The 23,102-nt window shown below is 39.6% G+C and overlaps 2 protein-coding genes across 4 annotated transcripts in view; both read right to left on the bottom strand.

Moving 5' to 3' along the window:
- The window catches only part of sdcbp (syndecan binding protein (syntenin)), an 18,836-nt gene extending 5,833 nt beyond the window's left edge, over positions 1 to 13,003 (bottom strand). The window contains exons 1-6 of the mRNA XM_016499758.1: positions 12,646 to 13,003; positions 11,930 to 12,017; positions 11,714 to 11,801; positions 11,062 to 11,168; positions 7,917 to 8,078; positions 7,478 to 7,653 (exon numbers count right to left, since the gene is read on the bottom strand). Of these exons, the coding sequence (XP_016355244.1) occupies positions 7,478 to 7,653; positions 7,917 to 8,078; positions 11,062 to 11,168; positions 11,714 to 11,801; positions 11,930 to 11,980 (584 nt within the window). The 5' untranslated portion in view covers positions 11,981 to 12,017; positions 12,646 to 13,003. The remainder of the gene's footprint in view (positions 1 to 7,477; positions 7,654 to 7,916; positions 8,079 to 11,061; positions 11,169 to 11,713; positions 11,802 to 11,929; positions 12,018 to 12,645) is intronic.
- Positions 13,004 to 13,640: 637 nt separating this feature from the next.
- On the bottom strand, positions 13,641 to 23,051 carry cyp7a1b (cytochrome P450, family 7, subfamily A, polypeptide 1b). 3 transcript variants are annotated; one of them, XM_016499755.1, is made up of 6 exons: positions 22,854 to 23,051; positions 22,001 to 22,241; positions 19,079 to 19,671; positions 17,666 to 17,790; positions 14,747 to 14,925; positions 13,641 to 14,147 (listed from the first exon to the last, which is right to left on the bottom strand). In XM_016499755.1, the coding sequence occupies exons 1-6, from the start codon at positions 22,931 to 22,933 to the stop codon at positions 14,019 to 14,021; spliced, it is 1,347 nt and encodes a 448-aa protein (XP_016355241.1). In that variant the 5' UTR covers positions 22,934 to 23,051; the 3' UTR covers positions 13,641 to 14,018. The 3 variants fall into 3 exon arrangements, with proteins under 3 accessions (XP_016355241.1, XP_016355239.1, XP_016355240.1); XM_016499753.1 differs by having other exon boundaries at positions 13,646 to 14,336; XM_016499754.1 differs by lacking the exon at positions 22,854 to 23,051 and adding an exon at positions 22,664 to 22,820 and having other exon boundaries at positions 13,646 to 14,336.
- Positions 23,052 to 23,102: the final 51 nt, after the last annotated feature.

Here is a 23,102-nt window from a genome sequence, read left to right as displayed (position 1 = left end):
GATAGACTGCAACGGTTGGACTTAAAAATCATCAAATGTGTTCTACTGAAGAAACAAAGTCACCTACATCTTGGATGCCCTGGGGGTAAGCAGATAAACATCAAATTTTCATTTTTGGGTGAACTATCCCTTTAAGTAAAGTAAACTTCAGCCAATTTTCCGTGTGCAGGGAGTAGAGAGTAGTGAACACTGTGTAGGGCCCATGTCAGTCGGAACACAGTTAATTCATTGGGGCTCTCTTCTAAAGAGCTGGTGATTTTAATCAGGTGGACTAAGCATTAATCAAGGATTAAGAACCACTAAAGTAGGGAATGCCAGTGCACACACACACACATACACACACAAAATGTTAACTGGTAAGAGGAACACACATTCAATAATCTGAGCATAGTAATTGTAGTGTACATTTGACTTACCCCATTACCAGGGACATAGTCGGGGCAACATGACCCTCATGGGCCAAACAAATTCATTATGTACATTTACTACTGAGGTGAGAAAAAGCACTGCTAAAACTCCCTGTGGTAAGAGATATCTAGGACTTAATTGGTATTTTCCATCATTGAGCATTTTAATGAAATGCAGTTTATCTAACAGTAGTATTCAGGTAAAAATGCTATAACCATTCAATAATCAAATGTAAAACAGAACACTACATAGTCTTTACTGTATGAATAAAATATACATTCATCCTTATTAAAGCTACAAAAGTCATTCAGTCAAGAGCAGTGAGTGACTTTCTCTTTTTCTTTTTTGTATGATTAACATTAAGGACACAGGACATAAGAACATAAAAACCCGCTGCTGTCACTTTAAGACCTAATGTACTCATCCAAGATATTGATACTGAATCACAACTGTTTACATTCACTTAAGACATAACCGACTGAATACCTAAATATTCACCCAGACTGACATTTTTTAATTTATTGTGTATGTTTGACCATTAAAGCACAATAAGCCATGAAAAATACAACTCAAATCGGCAGCCCTATGCTTTGGGAAGCTTTCAGTGTGTCAGACAGCACAAGTACCATACTGAGGTTTTTTTATTGCCTATATTGCTTAATACCTTTTATTTTCTCATTCATGCATTTTGAATGGGCCCTGCATTCCCCCTCTCGCGAGGAGGGATCAGGTGAGTGTTACACTTCACACCCAGACCTCGCCCTCTGCCATCACAGGCGTGGCCGTCAAAGGCCCCGGGCCGGGTCCCTGTGTTCCACCTTGCTGCCCCACCGCGGGTACGTTGGTGGCTCTGTTGGTTCCATTGGCACGGTGGTCTCAGAAATCGCAGTCCAGCTGGCGAAGGGTGCGATAGAACCGGACCCTCCAGCCGATATGAGGACGTGCCCAAGAAGAGCGGTGGGTTACGACCAATCTTGGACCTGCAAGTTTTGAATTGCGTGCTTCACAAGCTGCCGTTCAAAATGTTGACGCAGAAACACATTTTCGAGTGCATACCTCCCCAAGACTGGTTTGCAGCGATCGACCTGAAGGACACATACTTTCATGTCTCGATCCTCCTGCGACAAAGGCCATTCCTGCGTTTCGCCTTCAAGGGTCGGGTATATCAGTACAAGGTCCTGCCCTTCGGGCTCTCCCTGTCGCCCCATGTCTTCACCAAAGTCGCGGAGGTGGCCCTTGTTCCCTTGAGAGAACAGGGTGTTCGCATCTTGATGACTGGCTCATACTCGCACAGTCTCGTGATCAGTTGTGCGCACACAGGGACGTGGTGCTCAGACACCTCAGCCAGTTGGGTTTTCGGGTCAAGTGGGAAAAGAGCAAACTCGTGCCAACACAGAGGATCTCTTTTCTCAGAATGGAGCTGGATTCAGTCAACCAGACAGCACGCCTTACCCAGGAACGTGCTCAGTCGGTGCTGAACTGCCTCAAGACTTTATCAGGCAGGACGGCGGTCCCACTGAAATTGTTTCAGAGGCTTCTGGGGCATATGGCTGCAGCCGCTGCGGTAGTTCCGCTCAGTCTACTCCATATGTGACCACTTCAGCACTGGCTCCATGGCCGAGTCCCGAGGTGGGCATGACTACGCGGCACTCACCGGGTTCAGATTACACCGGCCTGTTGCAGAACCTTTAGCCTGTGGTCGGATCCTTCATTCCTTCGGGCAGGAGTGCCCCTGGAACAGATATCCAAGCATGCGGTGGTTTTCACAGATGCCTCGGCCACCGGCTGGGGAGCCATGAACAACAGGCACGCAGTGTCAGGGGTGTGGACGGGTCCCCAACTGCGTTGGCATATCAATTGCATCGAGTTGCTGGCAGTGCACCTTGCACCTGAGCCGCTTCAGAGGGTGCCTTCGGGGCAGGGACGTACTGGTCCGCACGGACAATACTGTGACTGGTGCGTATATCAACCGGCAAGGCAGTTTACGCTCCCGTCGCATGTCGCAACTTGCTCGCCACATCCTCCTCTGGAGTCAGAAGCATCTGAGGTCCCTTTGTGCCATCCGCATCCCAGGAGTGTTCAATTGAGCAGCACTTCCAGGTGGAGTGGAGACTCCACCCCCAGGCGGTTCAGCTGATCTTGAGATGGTTCGGAGATGCTCAGGTAGACCTGTTTGCATCTCCAGAAACCACCCACTGCCAGTGGTTCTACTCCCTAACCGAGGCAACGCTCGGCACGGATGCATTGGCACACAGCTGGCCCTGGGGTCTGCACAAATATGCGTTCCCCCCAGTGAGCCTACTCGCACAGACGCTGTGCAAGATCAGGGAGGATGAGGAGCAGGTCTTGTTAGTGGCTCCATATTGGCCCAACAGCACCTGGTATCCGGAACTCATGCTCCTCACGACAGCCCCCCTCTGGCAGATTCCTCTGAGGAAGGATCTGCTTTCTCAGAGATGGGGCACCCTCTTGCACCCGCGTCCGGACCTGTGGAAACTCCATGTATGGTCCCTGGATGGGACACGGAGGTTCTAGGTGACCTACCCCAGAAGGTAGCGCTCACTATCACTTCAGCACAAGCACCGTTCATGAGGCAGGCCTATGCTTTAAAGTGGAACCTGTTAGTCGAATGGTGTTCCTCTCACCGAGAGGACCCCCGGAAATGTTCGATCAGTGCCGTGCTTTCCTTCTTGCAGCAAGGGTTGGAGCGTAGGCTGTCCCCCTCCACCCTTAAGGTTTACGTTGCTGCTATCTCCGCACACGGTGAGGAAGCACGACCTGGTCGTCAGGTTCCTTAGGGGGACCAGAAGGTTAAATCCTCCTAGGCCCCCCTCCTTACCCCCTTGGGATTTAGCATTGGTGCTAAGAGCCCTAAAAAACTGCTCCATTCGAGCCTTTGGAGTCAGTCGAGTTGAAGTTTCTCTCCATGAAAACCCTACTCCTGACTGTATTGGCCTTGATTAAGAGGGTGGGGGACCTGCAGGTATTTTTGGTCGACGAATTGTGCCTCGAGTTTGGGACAGCTGACTCCAGTGCAACACTGAGATCCCGGCCCGGCTATGTGCCCAAGATTCCTACCACTCCCTTCAGGGACCAGGTGGTGAACCTGCAAGCGCTGCCCCTAGAGGAGGCAGACCCAGCCCTAGCTTTTCTCTGTCCTGTACGTGCACTGTGGCAGTACATGGATAGAACTCAGAGCTTTAGGTCCTCAGAGCAGCTCTTTGTCTGTTACGGAGGACAGCAGAAGGGGAAAGCTGTCTCCAAGCAGAGGATGGCCCACTGGATAGTGGATGCCATCACCTTGGCCTGTGAGGCACAATGTGTGCCCTGCCCACTCAGGCTGCATGCTCACTCCACTAGGGGTGTCGCATCGTCCTGGGCGCTGGCTCGTGGTACCTCACTAGCAGATATTTGTAGAGCTGCGGGCTGGGCGACTCCTAACACGTTCGCTAGGTTCTATAGCTTACGTGTCGAACCGGTTTCCTCCTGTGTTCTCACCTCAATCGGGTAGTGGCACTGAGAGGCCCAGTTCAGAGTCGGCTTGTGGCGTTCATAATGCCTAGTTCTTCCGAGAGCTCCCTAACCAGGCAAACCCTGTCGAGTCCTCCAGCACTCAGGCGGCCGGATGTGGCGGAGCGTCCAGTGCCAGGCCTTTCATCCAATGAATTCCTGAAATCTGGTGTGAGGCTAGTGCGTGAGTGACCCTGTTGGGATCCCATAAGTGTATTTCCACGGTACAGTTACTAGGGCTGTGTTTCCCCTGGCAGGCTATGCTCTGCCGTCTCTAGATGATGCAGCCTGAGCCATCTCAGAGACTTCCATGTGCAATAGGACCGTTTTGGGTTACTCCACATGAGTAAATGTCACTCCACCCCCTCTGGGAGAAGGTGACTCCGCAGTGTGCCTCTTCCAAGTAGGAAGGGCACACTTTCCCAGTGTTATCCAAGTCCTACTGTTTGGGTTGCTTGAGGAACAGCAGTAGTCGACCTTCTCTGTGTAGAGCCCGTTCCTATCGTCTGCCTTATAGGAAGGTTCAGGAGGCATACACAGGGCACTGGAGGGGGCAGCACCTGTGGCGCGTTGGTAGGGATTCCCAATTCGTCGGTCACCGATGTGACGTCGAGAGTGACCGAAAGGGAATGTCTCAGTTACATTTGTAACCCTCATTCCCTGAAGGAGGGAACGGAGACGTCACGTCCCTTCGCCACAGTTGCTGTACCGCCACTGAGGTGCCGGGTCCCTGGCTCGGCTCCTCAGCGAAAACATGAATGAATGCAGTGCACCTGCTGCCTCTTATACCTGTGCGGGTGTGGCAGCCAGATGCGAATTTCGCATGCCAATGTCCATTAGCTCGTTTAGTTACACTTGAAGTGGATTGGTCTCTCTTGCGAGATTCCCCAATTCCTCGGTCACCGACGTGACATCTCCGTTTCCTCCTTCAGGGAACGAGGGTTACAAATGTAACCGAGATGTTATCTTTTGCTGTAATACTGTCAAAACCCAAAAGGTTTACATATAGACTCAATTGGTTATGTCTAAAATGAAAGTAAACAGTTGAGAGAAAAATGGATACTTGCCTGTATTATTACATGAGTGCAGGTCTTAAAGGGACGGTACTAGACATGCTAACAACTGTCATTAAAGGGATAGTTCGCCCTAAAATTTAATTTCTGTCATTATTTACTCACTCACATGTTGTCCCAAACCTGTATTAATTTCTTTCTTGTGCTGAACACAAAAGAAGATATTTTGAAAAATGTGGGTATCCAAACGTTGCTGGCCCACATTGACTTTGATAGCAGGAAAAAAATACTATGGAAGTCACTGGGGACCAGCAACTGTTTGATTACCCACATTCTTCAAAATAACATTTATGTTCAGCAGAAGAAAGAAACTCATTCAGGTTTAAAACATCTTTTGAGTGAGTAAATGATGGTATAAAAATAAAACACTATGACAGCATTGACAGACAGATGACAGAATTTTTACTTTTGGGTGAAATATTCCTTTAACGGGGTCATCGGATGCCCATTTTCCACAAGTTGATATGATTCATTAGGGCCTTAATGAAAAGTCTATAACATACTTTGGTTAAAATGTCTCAATGGTAGTGTAAAACAACACCCTTTTTACCTTGTCAAAACAGCTCTTTTCACAGCAAGCCGTTTCAGTGCATTTCCCTTTAAATGCTAATAAGCTCTGCTATCCCTGCCCCTCTCCCTCCGTGGGGTGATGCGTGGTTCTCTGAGAGACTGTAAACTTTAGCCACATTCATCGTGAAACTTGCTATCTAGCACATTATTAGGAAAGGTGATTTGCAAAATTCATTAAAAAACGTATACTCACTTCTGGTGGTGAAGCTGAATCATGAATGATTTGCACGAACATAAACGCATTTAGGCAGATCAGGGGACGCATTCCCTTCAAAAACAAACATACTTCACTGCGTCTTCAGTGGCTCAGATGTCGGGAGTAAATGACGACTGCTATGTTCATTATTACATCCAACAACAAAACATCTCAATCACTTAGGAGACATTCTTGTCTACAACTGCTCCGGCGTCGAAACAATGGCGGACTGATGACAGCTCACTCAGGGCAGGTCTAAGGTAAAACGCTAGCATCAATCAACAATCGTGGGAGGGGCCTGGGTCTGTGTGACGTCACACAGCCAAAAATCTGAGAATGACTTGATTTGAAAAAAGGGATATTATTTCTCTGGATTAAAAAAAAAAACACTGGGTGGATTTTTATCATTATAGGGTGGTTGTGTACACACACTGCCAACACACATTTCAGTTCAAATAACATGTAAAAGTGAATTTTGCATCCGATGACCCCTTTAATGTTAATAAAACAACAAAACACAGAGAAAAATCACTCACTAGTCTTGACTGAAAAACTTTAATGCAGTTGCTTTAATAGGAATCAATAGTGTTTTAGTTTTATATTTGTTCATTCAATTTCTTGAATGCTCTGGCTAAATACACCTATTGTACCTGAAAATAAAACACTGTTTGTTTTATTTGTATATTATGTGTATTTGTAATGTGTATCTTTGTTCTTATTTTTTAATGACAAAGATTTTTATCTTCGCCCACTTTGGCCTACATATCTGTCATTCTTTTTTATATTTTGTTATCTTGTAAGGCTTTATCTTTATAACAGGGAAATTAGTTTGGTTGTACTGCTTAGACAGCTTGCAAAATAGTAAAACCAACATGACAAAGAATGGTGATAAAATTGTGAATCGTGATATTTCTAAAAAAAAAAAAACGTGATATATTTTTGCCATACTGCCCACCCCTACATCAGCTACCGATGCAGTGAGTCGTTCCCTATTCAGGAGATCAGGGTTACATATGTAACCAAGATCTCTTTCAGAAAACTTAATAAACATAGACAGAAAAAAAATGTTAAATAGCATATGGATGCTTTTTGGATTATGCTATTTCTGCATTAAAAAGTAGTTAAACTGTCACAGCCGATGGTCTTGTGGGCAGCACCCTGACACATAACATGGTTGTGCTCCTGGCGACCTAAGTTCAAGTCCTGTTTTTTATGATTAATTTCCATCTTCCACATTATTTTCTATCAAATTTATACTTATACTTACTTTATACCAAAAATAAAGTAGCTGGGCTGTCAGAGCCATAGCCTGATACTTTCACGTATCGTGTAACAGTGCTTGGTGTATACCCGAGCTTGAATTCTGACTCAAGGGCTTTTCTCATTCCCCTCTCTCCTGTTATTACTGTGGCTAAAATTCAGGCCTTGGCCAAAAAATTAATTGGCTTATACAGTTTGACAAATTAAAATTCTTTTGACAACTCTTTTCACGAGTGTCTCTAATACCTACATACTTTTTAGTATTAACAATGGTTTACAACAATAGTTGCTGTACAGTTGTAAGGCTTAAACTACATACACACACCCTCCTGTGTCTGATCTCTTCATGAATAATTCATGACAACCTGATCCTCATAAATTAAACATCATTGTGCGGAGTATTTGAAACCTGCAAAAATGCTCTATGTATGATGTGATGTGTGTGTGCATGTGTGTGTACCTGTCTCGCACAGCCAAAGTGATCTTCTCTGGGTTGGCATTCTTAAGCTCCTTATGTGCATTATCACTACTCCAGCCGGCACATGATTTGCCATTGATCTGCAGAATCTGATCACCAAAGCGCAGCCCTGCCAGTGCTGCAGGAGTGTTAGCCTGCACTAATTGCACAAACACGCCCTGAAACACACATTTGGAAATGTTAATCAGAGATTACCCATTATACTTTTGAGGTGTAATGTTATGATGTGAATGTGGATGTCATTCATTAAAACATAGAACACAGAAATTATTCAAATATATAAATGTTTGATACATTTTTCAGCTAAAAACTGCAGACTATTGACATGTTGCAATAGATTCTCTCTTGTTGGATTGTTAGATTAATAAATTATATTAATTCAAGTTTAAAAGTTAAAGTATTTATAACATCAAATAAATACATTATCTATGACTTTGAGGCGGAGGCCAATCTTCCCATCCATGTCTTTGCACAGCACCACCTCCCGTACACCCTGTCGAATCTCTGCCCGCTTCACCCCCAGGTCACTTCCGGTTATGGGGGCTGCCGCCCAGCTCATTCCATGTGTGCAGACACTAAGAGCCTAAAAAGCATTGGGGAATATATAATACTGCAAAAACTATTTAGTCAAATTACCCAAAATATACTTCATGCGGTAACATCTCAATTAATTGGTTTTATTCAAGTTAAATATATTATTTTAAGTGACTGTAATCAAGATGACATTAAGTTATACCAATGAAAGTCATTTTCAAAGATAAAGTAAGGTAAAACCAGCTTCCTAAGGGTGCAGTATGTAATATTGACAGCTAGCAGTTGAAATGGGTACTGCAGTCCAAATTCAAAATATTGGAGTCGTTTGTCAGGCTCCTCTTCAGACTCAATGCTCACACGGGTTGCCAGATTAGGACACACAAGAGGAATGAGCACAACTGACAATGGAAGGCAACGAGTCTTATAATGTAAGTTGTTGAGTTGATTTATCTGCGTTTTATTATTCCTCTTGTTATAGAGCTTTTTAGATGGATGCCGAGGCTTTTTAGGTTGGGTAGAATCTCTGATCTCTGACCCAGTTCATTTGTTATCTCCCATGGCTGCAATACGCTGTGTTTTGCACCAACTGGAGACCCGAGGTGTCAAAATACTATTGGGTAAATTGGCAGTGGGTGGAATCACAAAGAGAAAAACAAAAAACAGACATTCTGACACGGAACACACTTTTCAAAAGTAGAATAACTGCCTGTAGCATTGTTTTCAGAGAAACTAGTATGTGAACTTTTTTTTTTTTAACTATGTTGTGTTATGCTTTTAAAATTGAATATAAGATAATATACTGTAATATATGTATGTAATATACTGCCATTCTGGTGTGCTCCTCTCTTTCCGTGGTCCTTTTGGTTTTGTAACGTGGGGTTTGGGTTTTGTTTCTTGTTTAGGTTTTCTGGTCTTTTATTTTGATATTTTGCCTTGTTTCATGTTCCTGTCACGTGTTTCTTGCCCCTCATGTGATCATGTCATGTGCTACTCTTGTCTGTGTGCCATGTTGTGATTGGTTGCTTTAGTCATGTGCCTTGTTTCCCATTGGTTGGTTTGTGTCATGTGACCTTTATTGTTTGGCATTTATAGCCCTCATGTTGCCAATAGGCTTGTTCGAGATGAACTACACTAGCCTGCCACCAGCTGTCGAGAGCAGCCACTTGCAGTCGGGGCGGAATTAAAAGCGGCGACGTCAAGTCAGACACTTTATGCTCCCGGTAATGACGCTCTCGCAATGTTTGCATACTCTATAACAGATAAAGTGAATTAAATGCAATATTTCTCAAATACACAGAAACATTTTTATTGGCAACGGATCACTTTTTATATACTGCTTAATACAGCGCCATCTGTTCAAGAATAAAGTTCAACATAGACAAATAGGCTACTAAATACCAATAAAGTGGGGGTATACAGTATATGCTTTTATCAGTATTTTTTTGATAAACATGACTCAAGACAACAGTGCGACTACACTAAAAAAGCTTTTACTGTTATAAAAACCACGAATTGTTAGAATAAACGCAACACACGTCGTGGTTGTCATCACAGAATCTGACCAATGAGAATAAAGTGTGTCGTCATCAAGGCTCTCACAGCCGATTTTGAGCAACTGCAGCGCCTGACCTTGGGCTTGTTTGAGATGAGCAAATTCTGCGCAGAATCGATCACCGGTGATCACCGCGAGATGCATGCCGGTTAGAAAAGTGTCCGACTTACTTCCGACTTGCTCTGATGTCATGCTGACGTGTGCAAAAAAACTGTCGCGACGGCGAGGCGGCTGTGTCGGATTGTGCAGTTGAGCGCAGTTGCTCTCCACCGACTGCGCTGACCAAAAGCATGATGGGAAACGACTGACTGACGTCACAGCTTAATGCTCATTGGTTCAGACACCTGTGATGCTACGGTTCTTTTCTAAAATATTTATTTTTTTATCTGATTTCATGTGATTATGTATTTAAATTATGCATGAATGTTCCCAAACACTATGACAGTGCGATCTCTGTGTGAGATAATGTGATTGTCATATTTCTATAAAAATATAAATTACATGTTTGTAATTTATGCTCATGCTCTCACTCACGCCAACGGTCCCGACGGCCCCGACACCGATTCACTGCCGCCGACGTGAGTCTGACGTGAGCCCGACGAGAGCCGACGAGTGGAGCACACCAAAGCACCAAACTAGCCCGACTGTCGCTTGCCGTCGGCCCGACGTTGGCCAACGACCGACCATCGGCTTGGTGTGTCCCGGCCTTTAACCTCTGTTTGGTGAGTTGTTTCATGTCTGTATAGTCAAGTCAAGCCAAATCTAGTCAAGTCTTTGTGTTTTGTTTGGATTTTTGGATTTCACTGTATAATAAATCTGCACTTGGATTCATCTACAACTTGCTGTTCAGTGGACCATCATTACAGGTTTGTTACAGTATATTAGTTTACCATAAATACCTGTCAGTACTTTCGGAAATAAGCATTAACCTTATTTCACAGACCATGGAATTAATTATGAAATGACATATACAGTTGTACTTAAGTCCGAAGTGTGATGTGTCTTCTGTTTTCTAGGACTCTTAGTTTGAGGTTTTCTTGGATTCTTAAGTTTTTTTTTTTCTTTTTCATTGTGGTATATTTACATTCCTGTTGCTTTTTTCCTGTTTCCTTGGTTACAGAATCATGTTCACCTGAATATAGTTTTGTTCCTTATTTTATTTTGTGAATATACACCCCATGTCCATTCAGATTTCTGTTAGTTATTTTCTTAACACTGCCTATATTTTATTAGCAAGTTAAGCTGTGATGTTTTTTTTTTGTATTTCCTGTGGATTTATGCCTTCTTTTTGTTTGTCTTTTAGTCATGGATTGTTTTCACTTGTAAATAAAAGGCAAAAAGTAAATAATTTCTGTAGTAAGTACTTTTTTTTTTTTTTAAATACATGCAAAGTGCATTTGTTTTTCACAAGAGAATGTCTTGTTTTTGTGTGTTATTTTGAAAAAGGGAATAAGCTGATCTCAGGCATAAACACACTCACCCCACTGGTCTGGTCAGGAACTGAAGAGGAAAGAGTTTCTTGAGCTTCTGCACTGAGATTTAGACCCATAAACTCATTCAGCTCAGGGTACAACCTGCTAGAAGTAGCTAAAGAGAGACAGACAACATTAAAAATGGTCTAAGCTAAGTGAGAAAAATCTGATAACTCAAATTTACTTGTTTCTATGAGTTTTCCAGGCATGAAAATATCAGTTTTGGAATTTCCATAATATTTCCTGATTGTTCAAGACTGTAAGAACCCTATATATCCAGTAATGCTTTAGTTTAGAGACAGTTAACCATTTACTTATTAGCATGCATATTACTAGTATATTGGCTGTTTATTAGTACTTATACAGCACATATTAATGCCTTATTATGCATGACCATATTTTAGATCCCTTAATCCTACCCCATACTAAACTTAACAACAACCTTACTGTTAATAAGCAGCAAATTAGGAGTTGAATGAGGCAAAAGTCAAAGTTAATAGTGAAAATTGGTTCCCAAACTAAAGTGGGACTATATTTTCTAAAGCCTCTTGTGAGGTACCCATGGCACCCTTATTTGAAGCTCAGCCTCAGGGTCTAAATCTCGTTTCTGTCATAAATTTTGTAATCATACGTAGATACAGCACAGTATCTGATTCTTACCTATCTCTTCAGATTTTGCATCATAGTAAGGCTCAGGTTCTGGAAGAGGTAAAGCTTTTAATGGGCTCGCAGTAGTGGTGTTCTGTGCCTACATAAAATGGGGGGTTGTGGGGGTGGTGGGTTAGCATTTTGGATAGATAGATATATAGTTTTAAATACACACATATACACATACATACATACATACATACACACATAAATGAATCAATGTCCAACCTTCATGAACTTATCCACCTTCATGTCTTCTAGAGATGGATACAGTGACATGGTTATTATTCTGTTTCGAGCACACTGGATGAATTTCCTGAAAAAATGTTAATGTTTTAGTTATTGTAACAATAGAAATACAATTTACTATTTAAAAACATAAAACACGTCATAGAAAGGTAGTCCAGACAATTATTATTATTATTATTATTGTTGTTATTATTATTATTCCTAGACTTAAAACGCATCTTTATTCTATGGCCTTTCCTGATTTTTAATTTATGGATTAGTGTTGTTATCTTGGATTTAAATTTTAATTTTATGTTATACTTTACTGTATTTTAGGATTGTTTTGTACAGCATTTTGGTCAGTGTAAGCTGAATTTAAATGTGCTCTATAAATACAATTTACTTACTACTATTATTATTATTAATATATTTATTTGTAATTTTTTTTTTAAACATTTCCTTATTTCCACATTTCCATGTGTCATTTTCGCTTTATAAAGATACGAAATGACAACAAATATAGGCTATTAGGCTACTGGTCGTTCGTGCAAGAAGGTCTGTTGCTTGAATGTACAGGTTGCGCGTTATATAGAATAAAATACAGCGCAATTTAAGAGATTATATATAAATAATTAATAGTTATACATAATAGCTGTGACTGTGACAATTCAACGTTAGCTCGTTTTCTGACGCTTAGTAAGATTAAGCGCACTCACCTTGACGCTGCAGAAGTCTAGTCGCACCAATAAGTATTATATGGCTTCAGTGCTCGTCGGTCCGGTTTATTCGATAGTAAACGTATGACAGCTGATTTAGTTCACTGGATCTTAGAGGTAATGAATGTAATGTCATCGGGTGTGCTGGATGAGGGAAATACAGCCTACTCGAGCGCCTGTCAGCACATCTCCTCTGAGCGAGCGCCCTCGTTCGACCAAAATAGCTATGCTTGCTCGCAGTACATGAAAACGCGAGGGGAAAAAAGCATTGGCCTGTGCTTTTCTGCTGGACTGCAACAGTTTTAAATGATACAATTTTTGATAATAATAACAATAATTGGCAACGAGAAGCTGCAATACACATCAAAACAGACAAAATTACCAAATAAACAACATATACAGAATCTTAAGAGCATTTTTCATGAGCATTCCAAAGTACTGGTTTTAGTGGTTTTGAGAAGAAGAATTTACCTTTGTGACATAGGCTACTATGTAAAAGAAATGCATAATACATAGCAACCTGATACACACACACACACACACACCAAAGTGGCACAGGTTACTCCAATAACCCTCTTAAACCTTCTGAAAAAGCGGCATTGGCTGTTCGTGGTCATTCATATAGTCATTTACATGTTTATTTATGTGTGAAGATTTTATTTATGTGTAGGCCTAAATATTACCATCATTTGATGATGGCACACTGTTAAAAAATATTTTAGTGTGAAGTTAAAGTATATTCCGAGTTACACTTTTCACAGTAGGATTTCTCTTGGATCTAACTGCACTCAGACATTTATTTTAAACAAACAGCATCATACTGTGTTTCTAGCTTGTCATTATTTTGACAAATGTTTTCATTTATCATACTTCTGACATGACTAGATCAGAAATTTGAATATAAATGTGCAATGTCAGAGCCCTAAACAAATGGGATCATCAATCACCATTATGGTGAGTTCAAACCAATTACAGTAATAAACAAATACATTTCTCACAGTGGCACAGTTAAAGACAACTTTGTAATGTGAATTTACAGTAAAACAAGAACAGTAAATGTCCATTCAGTCATTTTATTTCACAGTAAATTTCTGACTGCAGTAATTTATTGTAAAATAATACACCTTTTGATCCTGTAATTTCCTGTGAATTTTTTTATTTTTTATTTTTGGCTTTATTTGACTTTATTATTATAGGCCAATGTAGAGTGCTACATTTTCATTGATTTCAGTCCATCATACAAAGTCCAATAAGAACAAATCAAATCATCATTTAACATATAGAAACTAGAAAGACTGCCATTTCACTTGTCCTATAGGCAAAGATCTTCATGTTCCTTCTTGCATCTTATGCTTTCCATCTACTTCCATTTCCTATCTTAACTGTTCTGTGGTGGTGTTGGTTTTCCTTCTGTATCTGAGAAGGACATCTCGTGATGGTGGCAGTATACCCAGGCCTGCACGAGTACTGTCTGGAACCAGAGTGGCATCAGGGTCACTGAGCTGCAGGTCATAATGCCACAGTGTCAGTGCGAGGAACTGTTTAATCTCATTTACTGCAAAAAAACGGCCAGGGCACTCGCTAGCACCAGAACCAAACGGCAACAAGAAATGCTTTAACCGTCGCTCATTTTTGAAGAAATTACTCTTTCGTTGACCTTTTTCATCCAGGAAGCGGTTATATTTGAACTCCTGGGAAACAGAGGAACATTTTATTTACTGTACATGGCTGTCTGTGTTTAAAAAGTCATTGTGATGCCTAAAACATTGCAGTATCAAAGTTACTACTGTATAATGTAAGTATATTAAATGCATTGAGTGACATATTTTATAACAATTACATGCTGTATTGGAATTGTGCAATAGGAACACTGCATTAGGAACATCTGCAATCTTTGTAATCTTGTATACATTTAAGTGCAAGCTACATACATACTACCATAATTCCATACAATAAACATAATTAACATAATTCAATTCTAAATATTATAAATATCCTACAGATGGAAATGATCTAAAACCTGTCTAATTTGTATAAGCTCATGGTTTGGGAGAGCTCATTGGTTAATAAAAAATAATTGACAATAAGTTTGAACACATACTGTAGGATCGGGGTAGATTTCAGGATCCAAGTGTATAAATTGGGGGTAAAGAGCAATGTAATCTCCTTTTCTCACATCAGCTGTCTGACCTGAATCCAGTGTCAGCGTAAAGTCATCACTGGCAACACGTATCATAATGGAGGCACTAGACAGGCGAAGCGCTTCTTCAATAATACTTTCTGGAAAAAACAAAAAAGTATTTAACTTAGATACCACTTTAACATTTAATTAAAAAAATAATATTACTAATATTACTAATTATCAAAATATCACCTAAGCAGTATCATACAAGAAAGAATGTTGTGGAAAAATACAAACAAATACAAAATTCTTGATGCTGTTGGTCTGAATATCTACATGGCTGTAGTCTTGCAATGTATCAAAAGTTGGTTGCTTCACCATTTTAATTGTCCTATTTGTAGTGAGTGATTACCTGTATGTATTGGTATTGAAAAAACACAATTTTTATTTTAAAGTACTTGTTTATTTTATATTTATTTATTTTTGTTTTTTATTTATTATTTTTAATGGGGGCTAAAATGAGTGAGAACGTGCAATTTTGTAAAATCCCCCTCTCTTTCAGGTAATAATCTAGTGGGGGACCGGATAGGAGCCTGAAATGTTCACAAATATTAGTCCTCTATGGTATCTACTGTAAAAAAAAAAAAAACATGAATTAAAGACTCAGCTGATTAATGAACTAGTAGAATTCTGGGGATAAGTCTATTGTATTATTGGATTTGAGGAATTACCATAAATGAACAATAATTATGTTTACAGTTGACATACAATAAACTAATGCTTGCCAATGTTGTCTAAAACAGTGGTTCTGAACTGGTGCCATTTTGGAGGCAAACTTCCAAGGGGGAAGGGGGAACTTCTCATTCGTTTTCTCTTGCAGAAATCAATCAATCAATCAATCAATCAATCTGTTCACGTGTTACAGTGCAATAATCCACCGAGCGGTACGGTTCAGTACAGTACAGTACGCGATTATTTCCATTTCCATTATCAAAAGTTGTGAACGGTACCAAAAAAGCGAACCGTACCATACCACTTTTTTGGTACCCTTCCGTTGGTGTACCTAGCACAGCAAAAGGTACTAAAAGGGTGGAGCTAGACTCACTGCAGAATGTTGATTGGTTGACTAGAATCGTCACTTGCGCATGCTATAAGCGTCTCCTTCACTCGTTCCGCCATGCTGTTCATGCGTGTTGGGCTTATTTACATCAGAGTGAACAAACACACAAAAAATATATAATAGTGTATTTTATAATTTTATATTTTTACATAGACAATAGCCATTTCTCAATATGCATTCTTGTCTGTACTTGTGTTCTTGTGAAACATCAAAACCTGCATAATTTTCAAAATATTACTGTTATTGTGTCATGAAATGTAGTTTTAAGAAGGCGTAACTTTGATTCTCGCTGTAGTATTGTTGCCGCAGCCATGTCTTGGAGATGCTGTGTGTTTCGTTGTGAAAACTACTTTGTTTGGTCTTCCAAAAGAGGACACAACTAGAAATCAGTGGTTAAATTGTATTTACAACACTGTTCCAGAACAGTTCAAACCAAATATTTAGATGTGTGCAACGCATTTTATGGAGGACGAGGACTGTTTCCTGGGAGAGTAGCCTACAATGCCAGTGTTCTGACAAATAATGCTGACTCACAGCCTGTAAGTACCTTTTCATATTTAAAGGATTTGCCACTGATGATTCAAACGCGGGTTTTGAGCAGTGTAGAGTAGCACTTGTTGTTTGTCGTTTCTCCGATCACAAATGCAGACATGGTTTTATGTTTACATGGCGTGATGCAACGCAACACGTAAAAAGACAGTATAAGTCATTATAATCAGTAATTATGTCCCCACTTGATGCAACAAATGCCCACTTGATGCAACAAATACTTGTAATGGGTTTTATTGGTTTTGTCTCGTCACATGGCACGGCACGGCATCACAGTATGGTAAGGGGCGTAACATTTCCGTCACACGCTTGAGGTATTCGGCCAATCACAACACACTGGATAGCTGGCCAATCAGCGTACACCTCGCTTTTCAGAATGATGAGCTTTGTAAAGATCGACACGTTTCAGAAAGGCGGGGCGTAGAGGAGCAACAATGATGTACAGTATACGGAAAATAATGTGTTTTTTGAAACTTAAACCGCATAAACACATTTTTCATTACACCAAATACAGAAAATAATGTTCTTTTTAGCAATGTCATATGACCCCTTTAAAATTAAAATTTGCAGTTTATTTATAATGATAGCGCCTATTTGAAAATGTGCTGGAGATGTGAGCTCCAGGCGATCACCGGGTGCTCAGTGCTCATGTATCTGGCTGATAGCAGCCTTAACGTGACTAGTGCTTCTGACTTTTGCCACTGGCTCTGATGTCTCTGTAGTGGTTAAACATGAAATATAATTTGTTTTGGTTATATAACAGGCAATCGTTGGTCTCATGAATCTATTATTTGTTCCGGGTCATATCGTTTTGGCTGAGCGCAAAGTTATGTTTCATAACTTTATATATTTATTTCATTTTACCATATAGCGCTGACTTTGTAGCGTACATTTGACTGAACTGTTTGCTTTTGTCTTTATTTCCTATTATATAAGCCTCTTATACTTTGTACTTATACATTTATAATGGCTATTATTGGTGAAGCTGACATTTAACAAAAGAGGCAGAGTTGTGCTTTATGTCATATTGAGAAATGGCTATTGTCGCGCTTTCTTCTTCACACGAGAATGGTGTCGATCGTTACTTTCCAGTAGACACAACGCTTAACAAGTAAGGTGTTGGCAGTGGAAACGCAAGATGGATCAGGGTGTTCCGTCCCAAATCGTACCGTACTGTACTGTACTGACCCGTACCGCTCGGTGGAGACGAGCCATAAGAAATCACCTACCTAATACAGCCATAGAGTCCAGCTGCTCTCTAGAAAGGCAGATTGTTTGGTCCTGGTTGTTTATTAATTGACCTGACAAAACCCTATTGATCTCTGTGCAAGCAGCAGTGAAAGCATCAACAGACCTGAGGGTCAGAACACACAAACATACATGTACACACATACACACGCATTAATTTAAGTAGGTGCTTACTTCATTCATTTTTGCTGTGAATGTATTATCAAACAGGCCTATAGAAAGGTTAAAAAGTCAGAGACCACAATGAAAATCTAGTATTCTAAATTATTACATGCTTTCATTGCACATTATATCCTCCTGTGACCCAGGCATATATTGTCCTCTGTAGAGGACATTATATTTTAGTTAATTTCTCTGTGACCATATACTTGCCACAATTATAAATTCGGATGTCCTGTACAGAGCATATTTAGGACTTTTCAGAGATACCAAATGTTTGAAGGTTTGATCATGAGAGCTCCTCCTGCTTGGTATTTAAATGTGACAGACATATGACTAAATTCAGCACTCTTATGGAAATATGATAATATTTTGTAATTATCATTTAAATCGGACTAATTTTCAAACTGTTTATCATAAATGAATATGTCAGAACAACTTTGGTTGCCCTGGGGTTTCAAAGCAGAATATGACTTTCTGTTGTGAGACATGCATCAATTTCATATATATCCACTGTAGTGGGCACCAGGACATACTTCATGCTTATTAGGCATTTTAGGGAGGCATAATAAGTGAATAGGGAAAGAAATTGCATATATGCCATGTGTTTCTTATGCTCCAAACAATGTAATGACGTAAAAAAGAAAATTTACAAAACTTTTTTTTCTATGGCTCTCAGGAGAATATAAATAATTTGAATGAACAACAGAATTTTATAATGTGTTAGCATTTGAAATGGCCTGCTTTAATGAAAGGAGCATTCAAACTGGCATGAGCTCCACACATGCAAAACCTGATGATCCATGTTATATGGTATAACTTGAGAAGTTTTCAGAAGTACAAAAGTTTGTACAAAGTCATTGTCATTAATTTTCATATTTGATTAGTTACCTATAAATATTGTGAAATTCTAAAAAAATATTCCCCATTTTATATCATAACATTTCATATTTTAAATGATTCAAAATAATGATTGTTTATATCCAAGTTTAAATTAGAATCACTGATCTCAAACGGTTGAACCCTTCAGTATGCCATCACATAATGCTTTAAAGTTTTAGTCTGACAAACCATATCTTCCCTTTTACTTATTTAACACTACCAACACTATATGGAATTAATGTTTTTTTTTTTGTTTGTTTGTTTTTTGCTTACAGTCATAGCAATTAGTGTTGTTGCACTTGACATATACATTTTAACAGTGTCTACATTACCTATGTAATGTGCCAACTTACCTCAATGTGTAGTACAGGCTCCAGAAAGCTGCTGGCAGAGTATTAGCCTGTGATGCCCATAGCATGCACACGTGTGTCCTTGCTTTTCCAGTTTCATCCAAATGCATGCAGTCAAATGCGTCCATTCTGCGCTGAATCAGATCTGAGATGCAGTTCCGGTGATGAAGCTTATCATGTAGCAGTTCCTCTGCTAAGGCTTCCCTTGCTTGCCATGCTTCTGCACACAGACCAATAGGAACCCCTGCAGCCAGTAAAGGGAAAGCACGATCAAATGCCAAAAAGTCTTGCACCGCTTTCTGCATGCATATTCTGGTGCCTGACATGCCATCGGCCTGTAGAAACCCTACATCCTTTCCAAACAGAGTGAGAAACCCTGCCTCAAACATGATGCGGTTCGTGAAGCTCTGAAGACCCTCTTCAAGCCAGTCATGCTCATATGGTAGACCACGCTCCAAAACCATCTGCAGATTGCCTAGCATGGTCTCCGTTAGCTGCTGCAGGGACAGGCCTTGAAGTGTCTGTCGAAAAATGCTGTGAACTTCCCTATAACTCTCACTGAACAGTGAAGAGTTAAAGTCAGCATGACCAAAGACCTGTGTGTGTGTGAAAGAGAAATATAAACAGACATATAAGAAACAGAGGCAGAGAATCAGGATCAAACCCAGTTATTAGCCAATGTTTTACATTACATTTACATTTATTCCATTATATTCAAAGTGATTGAAATGAGGAACATCACAACACTTTGTCATAAGATCCAACAGTTTGTAAGTTCTCTTTCAAATATTCACTCATCATCCTCACATCCTCACTCCAAAGGGGTCTGTCATTGTTGGGAGATAATTACATAGGTTGAGTCTCCTGAGCTTTTGACGACCAGAACCACCAGTTCAGCAGAAACACCATGCTTTTTTATCAGAATGCTTGGAGAGAGTGTTCTGAGGAGCCATTAACCATGAGAGTCCATTAATGCTGGGTACACACTAAAAGATTTTTAAAATCTTATAAGATCTTATAAGATCCCCCCCCCCACACACACATCAGGATTTCTGATCGTAAATATTCAACATGTTGAATATTTACGATTCGCGATCGGGGCGCCTCTGACGTCCTTCCGAGCAGATTCAGTCACTCTTAACACACCTCACACCACAAATCTGATAAGATAATCTTTAGAACCACCAAGATAATCGGGACATTACCTAGGATTGTCGGAAGGGGAGAAATCGGCCCAAAATCAGCCCGATTATCTTGTGGTGTGTACCCAGCATTACATGCTCCTTATGTGATTTTAAGTGGCATGTTTGAGAACTCAGTCATCTCTAGAGTAGTGCTTCACACATCTGCCCTTCCCCACCAAACAGTGCATGATAAGGGAGACATCCAAAACCTGCAGTGGTGGGGGGCCTCTAGTACAGGTTTGGGAAGCAATGTTCTAGAGAGTATTCATTAAGTATAAAAGCTCTTTTTTTTAAAAACACTCTTACTCCTCGTTTTAGTACAGGCTAAGGGTGTAGGTAAGTTACATGACTTGTTCAGACATGCAACTTCATCATGGATGTCTAAACTTTAGACGGTAACAAGTTTACAGTGCTGCATAACTCGGCTTTTGTTCTTGAGGTCAGTGATTTGTCTGATACCTGTACTGACTTGAAATGACATGCATTTCAGTTGGATAGGAAATTGCTATCTGTGTCCATGCTTAATGCACTTGAAGTGTACTAAAAACTTAAAAGTAAATTTAAAAATAAAAAAATAAAAACTTATAATATATTAATATAACATTAATAATATAATGTTAATATAATGTTAATTAAATAAAAGGCCACTTAAGTGTACTTAAAAAGACATTTTCATGGCTATGTTTCTTAAGTACACATTTAAAAAAGTGACCTTTGTAATACTGTCAAATTAAAAGTTTTAAGTATATTATAAATCAATAAATTTGAATAATCTTTCATTGTACTTTCAAGAAGTGCACTTATTTTTTATGTGCTGACTAACATACTAAAGCACATGCAAAGAACTTGATTATAGTTTTAACTGTAGTGTTATCAGATATTACATTTAAACTTAATATACTTAATGTACTTAATTGCAACTTTTGCAACATTAGTTTTTTTGCTACATTACAAATATGTAATTACAAATATATTTAAACACATGACATACAAATTTCAATAGAAATTATGTTAAAGTATTTTAGTGTACCATATGCATGTCAGTACATTCGGCAGTACACTTTAATCATATCTCAAAGACAATATAAGTAATTATGCAATAACGAAGTAATTTTGAAATGATGAAATTACATATAAAGAAGTACTTCCTTAGTGGCCCAAAAATACTCAACTATTGAATTCAATATAAATTTAAAATATAATACATTTTATTTTAAATGCAATTAACATACATTTAAACATTACATTTATTTTTCACATAAGTATATTATTTTTAAGTATATTATATTTGTAATAAGTAGTCTTATAGTATACTTATAGTTTTATAAGGGTTGTGCTTATATGTGAACAGGGCATGCTCTTTTTGGAAGAATAATTATTCATTTGATGGGTTACTCAGTGTAAAGGTACAGTAGGCCGATCTCCTCTCAATGCTTTCCCATTGGATGGTGGAGGCTTTTGGGGTGCCTTTTGGGCTACCTATTGTCAGTAAGGGAGATATTATGCAGGAGCAAACTGGGCATCTCCGTATACATACATTTTAAGATTAGATGTCACTGCGCCTATAGCCTCACATAGTTAATGAAGCTGGTTCTTTGGAGAACTGAGAGGCTATTGCTCATTCTTTTTAAAGAGATTAAAATTAACATTCAAAGAAAAGCCTCTGGAGATCAGAACACAAACACACTCTTGATCCAGGCTTGTTTCATAATGCCCCACCCCCTCGTATTGAGTCACTTACCCGCTGTGAAAAACCAACAGCAAACTTCTGAAAGTCAAGATTTTTGCTTTGCCGCATCACAATGGAGAAAGAAAAAGGGTCTGTTACAAAAGTGAAGTACTTCCCAGCAATCTTACATGTGAAAACATTCCCATATTTTTTCTGAGTCTCTCTTAAGAAGCCTAAAGGGTTTGAAACATAATCCAACGTGACACCAATGAATGGCAGCCAACCAGTAATCAATGGAGGCTCCCCTTTTCGCCTGTAAATAGACACACACAATGACAGAGAGCATAGTTAGCAATTAAAAAAATTCATATAGGACAGCTGAATTTCTTTTTTAAATAATAATAAATTTGTCACATTTCCTGTAGGCTATAAAGTAATGTTCTCAGTTAGCCACATGCATCATGTCTGATATATATATATATATATATATATATATATATATATATATATATGGCAAAAATATTTTTTTTTATTGTAAATGATATTTCAAAATTAATATTCAGCAGACTTAACCAACATATACTCATAACCAACATATTACTTGATATACTTACACACACTTACACATTATTTATTGAAGAATGTCTTTAAAAAATAATTTGTTTTATATATTCTATGTTTGTTTTGTTGTATTGTAGCCTAATCCGTTTGTTGCAATAATAATTAACAATTTACCAGGGGTCGTAGTATGATTCTACCATACGTGACCTCAAACTTCAGTTCCTCCTGTAGTAACATCACGAACGGATATAACCATATACCTTACCTTTTTCACTTGTTATACGTGCACTAACTTACGAACGTTAAGCGTGAAGATTGCGTTATTCAAGAGAGACTTCTGTTAATGACCGCGAGTTCATCTCACCTTTTCCGTGAGTGGCCGCATATCCACACTATCCAAATTGTAAGAAGAATCGTCGTAATAATGACAAGAAAGGTAGCCATTTCGGGTAACCTGCGTTTTACTTTTCCCCCTAACTACATTTTGATAGCTTGTTCCCTGACCTCGCCTTTATACGCGCCACGCAGCAGGCTTGACGCAACACAGTGAACACACACACACACACACACACACACACACACACACACACACACACACATGGTTCCCCCGAGG

Source organism: Sinocyclocheilus anshuiensis, unplaced genomic scaffold (assembly GCF_001515605.1).
Source record: "Sinocyclocheilus anshuiensis isolate Anshui unplaced genomic scaffold, SAMN03320099.WGS_v1.1 scaffold126, whole genome shotgun sequence".
NCBI classification, from domain to species: Eukaryota; Metazoa; Chordata; class Actinopteri; order Cypriniformes; family Cyprinidae; genus Sinocyclocheilus; species Sinocyclocheilus anshuiensis.
The sequence above is the reverse complement of the archived record's forward strand: the minus strand, read 5'-3'. Positions and strand labels throughout refer to the sequence as shown.

Coding starts and splice junctions, on each gene's coding strand:
- cyp7a1b (XM_016499753.1), bottom strand. CDS start 22,933: ATGGCTACCTTTCTTGTCATTATTACGACGATTCTTCTTACAATTTGG. Junction 22,242..22,853: donor TGCGGCCACTCACGGAAAAG/GTGAGATGAACT, acceptor GTCTATTTACAG/GCGAAAAGGGGAGCCTCCAT. Junction 14,337..14,746: donor AAATCTACCCCGATCCTACA/GTATGTGTTCAA, acceptor TCTGTTTCCCAG/GAGTTCAAATATAACCGCTT.